This window comes from Chlamydotis macqueenii, chromosome 4 (assembly GCF_036417535.1).
Source record: "Chlamydotis macqueenii isolate bChlMac1 chromosome 4, bChlMac1.mat, whole genome shotgun sequence".
NCBI classification, from domain to species: domain Eukaryota; kingdom Metazoa; phylum Chordata; class Aves; order Otidiformes; family Otididae; genus Chlamydotis; species Chlamydotis macqueenii.
The window spans coordinates 15,772,792-15,780,101 of NC_141559.1; the positions used below are offsets into that span (position 1 = coordinate 15,772,792).

At 57.8% G+C, this 7,310-nt stretch overlaps 1 protein-coding gene across 1 annotated transcript; it reads left to right on the top strand.

Moving 5' to 3' along the window:
• Positions 1-4,544: 4,544 nt before the first annotated feature.
• POU4F2 (POU class 4 homeobox 2) lies at positions 4,545-6,209 on the top strand. The gene is made up of 2 exons (XM_086747064.1): positions 4,545-4,856; positions 5,256-6,209. Exons 1-2 carry the CDS (start codon positions 4,545-4,547, stop codon positions 6,207-6,209), a joined length of 1,266 nt encoding a protein of 421 aa, XP_086603190.1.
• Positions 6,210-7,310: the final 1,101 nt, after the last annotated feature.

A 7,310-nucleotide genomic window follows, 5' to 3' on the forward strand; every position in this document is an offset into this window, starting at 1 on the left:
TGCCGTTGCCACTGGCATTAACCGAGGCTACCGGTGGAAGAGGCCTTTCCTGAGGCCTGCGGGGCTGGCAGAACTTCTGGAGAGCCCAAGGAGGCGTGAGGGAGAGCTCAGCCTCCCCTGTCAGACTGGGCCCACCTTGACAAGCAAATCCAGCAAGACGGAAGGGTTGGAATGGGTGCCGTACGGCTGCCAGAAAACCCAGTATGAAGGCAGGATCTGCCCTCCACCTCCAGCCAGCCTTCATCCTCCCTCCTGGAAAAAGCACTTTTTGGATGGTGCCCTGGGTACCGTGCAAGGACGTAGGCAAGCAGAGGCAAGGCAGCGCAAGCTGGACGACTCCTGCTCAGCAGTCTACTCACATCTTTCTCCCACGAAGAATATTCCACTTTCTTTGTCTAAAATGTTGAGCGGTTATGAATAGTAAGGATAGACTATCTGTAATTATTTTTAAATTATTAATGGTTTTGTTAGATCCCTTCACTTTTACATTAGGTTTCTGTTAATGTAAGTTAAATCAAAATGTACTTCAGTTCCCAGGCAGCTCCCAAATGTATTTTTCATTCTTTCATAACATTGCTTCAACTTCTCGATGAGGTGTCCGTGATAAAGTTTGCTCCTGAGCCGACAGGCTTCCAGCCCCGATGAATTCAGCAGAAGGCTCACCAAGTGGGCTCTCATCAGCCAGGCTAGGGTGGCAAGTGAGGAGGCCAGCGCCACGTCTCCAGTTCATATCCCACCCCCAGCTAGTGGGGGTCATACCCCGTTTGTAAGAGGGGCAGCAGGGGTACCGCCGGAGAGAAAGGGGGAGGTCGTCAGAATAAGCGAGTGAGTTTATTGGCGCTTTCCATTGCGCTTAGGAGAATCGGGTTGTTACACCAGACACTCCTAATCGGAAAATATTTGGAGAGTGCCTCGCTGGGGGCTCAGACCTCCCAGGCTCTGAGAAGAGGGTACCACATGAACCCTGCCTGCATCCCTGGCCCCAGAGATGTGCTCAGCCCCGGGGTCAGCGCCGGGTGACCCCCAGGCAGAAACACTGTCTTCTCTGGAGATCCCCCCACTCTCCCCTCGCCCCTCAGCCGGGTGGGGTCTGGGGGGTGCGGGGACCCTGAGGGGGGTTCCGACAGGACGAACCAGCCACCCCTTGCCCACCCTGCGCCTGCTGGGGGGAGCGGCGATGGGGAGGGGAGCATGTGGAGTTCAACGCGTGAGTTCAACACAAACGCCACGAAAAATGCCTGGATAAATTATGCAGAGGGATTTCTGGATTTCTTTCAAGTAATTAAGTTTCGATTTCTTGCATTTATTTTAGTGCCAGGAAGCGCGAGGCGCCGCGGACGGCGAAAGTCTTCATTGATCGTTCCGGGCTTTACGTGCGGCTTCGTGACGCGATTCGGCCTCCGGGTCCTGCGTGGGGGCGAGGCGGGGGGCCGCGAAGGGTGCACACCCCGCCCCGCCGAGGCCTCCCCAGTACCAGATTTGGAGGGGGGGTAGAGGGGGGCAGGAGGCGGAGCGGGCGGCGATGCCGGGCTGAGTGGGGAGCGGGGGTGCGGGGGCATTGCCGGGGGTGCGGGGCTGCCGCCCCGACGGGGCGTCCTGGCTCGGTGGCTACCGCGGCCACACCGGTTGCAACCAGGTCGCCCCCAGGGGCGGGGGCGGTGAGGTGCACCGGGGCCGCCCCTCCAAACAAAGGTGGAGTTTGCTCAAAGTGTAGCCCGCGTCTTGATGGATTAAAAATTCATAGGGCGCATTAGGTTCGGTAAAATATGAATGCACGTCTTTAAATTTTAATCGTAAATCAGAACGTGGATACATGAGAGGCGACAGTGATTTCTCCCCAGATGTCTGCGTGGGTCAGGGTGTGGGCGTGGGTAAGGTGGAGGGGGTGTGTGTGTGTGTGGGGCTCTGCTTTTATTTAGGCGGCCGACGGGTGCGCAGAGCCGGCTGCAGGGCCCCGGAGGGCCGGGGAGCTGCCGCGGGGCGGGGGGTGCAGCTGGGCACCGCGGCGGGTGTCTCAGAAAAAAAAAAAAAAATTCTAAAAAAAACCAAAATTCTAAAAAAAAAAAAAGATGGGGGGAAAAGGAAAATGCAGGTTTTGCTGCCGGTTTCGGGATACGGCGGGGCTGGGGCCGGGGTGGGGGGGTTCCCACGGCAGGCGCGGGGACCCCGGGGGAGCCCCGAGCCCAGCCCCCCGGGGGCCCGATGCGGTGGGATGTTTGCCCGGCGCTGGGCTCCTCGCTGCTCCGCACGCGCTGGGGGCCGACGGCGGCCGTTCGGGGGTGGGGAGGAGGGGGTGATGAGCGCCCCGCGTTTTGAAGATGGGCTGTCAGTGACTATTAGAATCAAGATTAATTCATATTAACGATATGCATCCCCGGCTCTCCCGTGTGACAGCATACATTAGAACAACTATCGCGAGTAATTAAACTCAATGCGGGAGGGGTTAAATGTATCGCGCGGAGAGGTTTTTTTTTCTCCTCCCTGCCAAAGTTCCGGGCGGGCAGAGCCCCTTCCCCGGCTCCAGGCACCCGGCTGGAATTCCCCGCGCCCACCAGGTATTTTTTTTTCATTTTTTTTTCTTTCTTTCTTTCCTTTTTTTTTTTTTTTTTTTTCCCCCCGGAAAGCGGAAGGTTTTCCTCCCCGGCTGCGCTGCCCGCGCACCTCCAGGAGGGGTCTGGGGGGCGGGATGTGGGGGGTGCGGGGGGGAACGCAGCTCCCTCCCTGGCCACCACGGGCCGGCCGCGCCGCGCGTGGGCTCTGGCCGGGATTTTACCGCAAAGAGGCACAAATCTGACCGGTGGCTTATTTTTTTTTCTTCTTTCTTTTTCTTTTTTTTTTCTGGGGCGTTGGAGGTGCTCGATGCTTTAGACTAATTAGACAAGCCAAAAGCCTTTTGAAGATTAAGCAAATTGGACAACGCTTGTTAATTAGAACATAATTTAAAGTTTGAAATTATATCACTCATGAAGTAGCCTAATTAGTATGACGATATGTTAATAGCCTACCGAGACGCGAGGCGCGGAGGTTTGGCATGAACTCCTTCAAGGCTTGCAAGAAAATCCTCTTTCCTATGTTGTCATTAATAAAAGATTTCTATAGACTTCAGCCTTTCAACGGTGACACACAATTTATAGTACACACAATGCATTAGCCCATAGTGCCGCTCAATTTTTTTACTATTATGAAAACTAATAAATTCGTCAAGCTGAATTAAGCATACAAATCAGATGAGGCATAACAGATTACATATTGAAGCGCCGTGTCTCCCGAGCCTAAATGAAATTTCAATCTAATAATTCCTTCCTGGCCCGGCCATAATTTGTTTAGAGATGTTGTTCTACTTCTTTCCAAGCGCTATTCGCACCATAATTAAATGATACTCAAGCTTTTAACTTTGATTTATTTCGTTTCTCCGAGCTGGCGACAGTGAGAGCTGATACAATGTAATTTTTTTTTATTTCCCTTAAAATTACCAAGTCTGCTGTTTAGGTGAGAAATTAAACACCTAAGCACTTATTTCAACCTTCCTGCAGCAAAGTGAAATTCATGGAAATAAACCGGGCCGCCTTCAGTAAAACCGACTTTCTCCGATTTATTTTTCTTCTCTCTCTTTTCTTTTTTTTCTTTTCTTTTTCGAAGAGAGAGGTGGGGGAAGTTGGCGGGTCAGGGATGAGCTTTGGCAGGAGGATACCCCCGGCTCCCCGTCGATGGGGAACGCGGGGAGAGACCACGGGACTGACCCCGGCCGCCGCTCCCCTCCACGGCCCCGCCGCCCGCGGGACATCTGTGGTCGTGGGCTCCTTGTGAGCCCGGATGGGACTTTTCTCTTCTTTCTCTCTCTCTCTTTTTTTCTTTTCTTTTCTTTTTTTTTTTTTTTTTTAAACGCAGAGTAGATTTGGGGTGGTGAGGGGACGTCGCTTCCCCTCTTCTTCTTCTTTTTTTTTTTTTTTTCATTTGTGTGGCTTTTTTGCCTTTCCCCCTCCCCTTTCCGGGAGGCGGCGGGGGCGCGGCGCGGCGGTGAGTGCGGGAGCACGCGTGGGCGTGGGCGCGGGGGGCGGGCAGGGAGCGGCGGAGGAGGGGGCCGGGGCCGAGGAGGCAGGCGCGGAGGGCCCTTCTCGAGGAGTTGGGCTGTAGTGACAGGCGAGAGGGGAGGGGAGGGAGGGGAGAGAGTAAAACCCACCGGCGCGGCGGCGGGGAGGGCACTCGGCGAGAGGCGAGGGCCGGCGCCGGAGCGGAGGCGGCGGCGGACGGCGGCGAGCGCCCGGGCGGAGGGCGGGCGGGAAGCAGCCCGCGCATCCCCCGCGCGCATCCCCGGCCGGCCCGGAGCCGCCTCTCCCGGCCGCCTCCTCCCCGGCGGAGCTCGGGCAGCCCGCTGGGGGGGGCGAGCGGGATTTTTTTTTTTTTTATTAAAAAATTTATTTTTTTAAATTTATTTTTTTTGTTGAGGGGGTGGGGAGCCGGGGCTCCTGTGGCTTTTCCAGGGGCGGGGGGGTGCGGGCCCCCCGGCCCTGCGCCCCTGCCCTCCTCCGGCGGCGGCGAGCACCATGATGATGTCCCTGAGCAGCAAGCAGCCCTTCGGCCTCTCTCACGGCGGCGGCGGCGGCGGCCTCCACGAAACCAAGTACTCGGCCCTGCACTCCGCCTCGCCCTGCCCCTCCGCCACCGCCCCCGCCGCCACCTCCCCCAGCACCACCGGCACCGGCGGCTCCGCCGGACGCGGCTCCGGCACTGGTTCCAGCCCCGGCAGCAGCGCCGGCTCCGGCTCGGGCTCGGGCTCCGGTGCCAGCCCCGGCAGCAGCGGCAGCAGCGGCGGCGGCGGGGAGGCGATGCGGCGGGGCTGCCTGCCCGCCCCTCCGGTAGGTGCCCGCCGCCCGCCCGCCGCCCCCGCTTGGAAGGAGTCCCCCCTCCCCCGGATCCCCCTGATGATTTTTTTTTTTTTTTTTTCCCGTGAGCCGCGCAGCGAATCGCCCGGCCGCTTCGCCCGACTCCCGCCGCCCCGCTTCGTTTTTATGACCCGGGATGCGCGGCGTGCGGCGGGTGCGCGCTGTCCGTCGGTCCGCCCGCCCGTCCGTGCGAGCGGCTGCGCCCCGCTCCCTCCTCTCTTCTTCCCCCTCCCCAATCCCCCCCCCCCCCGCCCCTTCCCCAGGATTTCCCTTTTAACATGCTGGGGAGGTTTTCGCGGCACGGCGGCGGGAGCGCGCCGGGAGGCGAATTCCCCGCTGGGCGTTATGTGTGCCTTCTCTTTGCGATTGCAGAGCAATATATTCGGCGGTCTGGACGAGAGCCTGCTGGCCCGCGCCGAAGCCCTGGCAGCGGTGGACATCGTCGCCCCGAGCAAGAGCCACCACCACCACCACCACCACCCGCCGCACCACAGCCCCTTCAAGCCGGACGCCACCTACCACACCATGAACACCATCCCTTGCACCTCGGCCGCCGCCTCCTCCTCCTCCGTCCCCATCTCCCACCCGTCCGCCCTCTCGGGCACCCACCACCACCACCACCATCACCACCACCATCACCACCAGCCCCACCAGGCGCTGGAGGGGGAACTCTTGGAGCACCTGACGCCGGGGCTGGCGCTGGGGGCCATGGCGGGCCCCGACGGGGCGGTGGTCTCCACCCCGGCCCACGCTCCCCACATGGCCGGCATGAACCCCATGCACCCGGCGGCGCTGGGCATGGCCCACGCCCACGGGCTGCCGGCCCACATGGGCTGCGTGAGCGACGTGGACGCCGACCCCCGCGATCTGGAGGCCTTCGCCGAGCGCTTCAAGCAGCGCCGCATCAAGCTGGGGGTGACCCAGGCCGACGTGGGTTCGGCCCTGGCCAACCTGAAGATCCCGGGGGTGGGCTCCCTCAGCCAGAGCACGATCTGCCGCTTCGAGTCCCTCACCCTCTCCCACAACAACATGATCGCCCTCAAGCCCATCCTGCAGGCCTGGCTGGAGGAGGCCGAGAAGTCCCACCGCGAGAAGCTGGCCAAGCCCGAGCTCTTCAGCGGCGCGGAGAAGAAGCGCAAGCGGACCTCCATCGCAGCCCCCGAGAAGCGCTCGTTGGAGGCCTACTTCGCCCTCCAGCCCCGGCCCTCCTCCGAGAAGATCGCTGCTATCGCCGAGAAGCTGGACCTGAAGAAGAACGTGGTCCGCGTCTGGTTCTGCAACCAGCGCCAGAAGCAGAAGCGCATGAAGTACTCGGCCGGCATCTGAAAGCCGGCGGCGGCATCCGCGAAAGAAAAAAAAAAAAAATCTAAAAAAAAACCCCCCCAAACGACAACAACACCACCACCAAAAAAAAAAAAAAAAGGAAAGGAGGAGGAAAAAAACCCCAACAACAACAACAACAAAAGGAGGAAAAAAACCCCAACAACCCCGCCCCGCGCCCAACTTTGGGGGGAGACCCCCCCCCGTCCCCCGCGGAGCCGCCGCCCGGAGCCGCCCCCCGGCAGGTACCGCTGGTTTTTGTTCCTCGCCGAGCTCGCCCGGGGGGTGCCAGCGCGGAAGGTGCCCCTGGCAGCCGTTTTCTCGGGACCCCAAACTTGAATCTAGAGTTGAGGCTCGCGCCGCGAGAGACGTCTCAAAAAGTATTTTGATTTAAATAATAATAATAATAATGATTAAAAAAAAACAGATGGCAGGTTTTTCTGCATTTACACTGCGTATTATAAATATATAAATATATATATTTTTACTGTGGTTATTATCCTTTTCCTTCTCTGAAGTTATGACGCTTAGGGAAAGAGCTGATCCTGCTGTGTTCACTGGTCTTCAAAAGCTATTATTATTATTAGATTACTGCCAAACAACCCCTTGTAAATTATTAATTTATCTCTCTAGCAACTTCATTTCGTGCTCATTCTCGTTAATTACACCTCTTTAATCTAAGTCTTGGTAAAAGTAAAAAGAAATAATAATAATGGTTAGTGAGAATCAAATATTTTGTGTTGGTAGGATTTATGAACGTGAGCTTTTTCTCTTCTTCTCCTGAACGTCCCCTTTGGCCATCTGTAAATTGTCACCTGAACCCAAGGTATTTTTCTGGCGAGTATTTTTTATCCGTACGGCGCCGGCACCCCGTAGTAGATGTCCTGCGTTGTTTGTGTAGCCTGACCCACTGTCCGGGGCATTTCTTTACCGCGTTACATATTTAATGGGGATTCCCGTATTGTCCCCCACCAAACGCTGCTCCCGGAGCCAGAAAGGACGGGATCGCGTCTGTGACAGCGTGGGGTTGGCGTGGGGGGGAGGTGGGTGGGTGAGGGGGGAGATGTTTGTCCCTTCGGGTTTTTGCCGAGATCCGCCTTTCTCGAT

What these genes read in the sequence shown, in the direction of transcription:
- POU4F2 (XM_086747064.1), top strand. Translation starts at nt 4,545, where the DNA reads ATGATGATGTCCCTGAGCAGCAAGCAGCCCTTCGGCCTCTCTCACGGC. An exon ending in GCTGCCTGCCCGCCCCTCCG is followed by an intron (nt 4,857 to 5,255) that starts GTAGGTGCCCGC and finishes TTGCGATTGCAG; the next exon opens with AGCAATATATTCGGCGGTCT.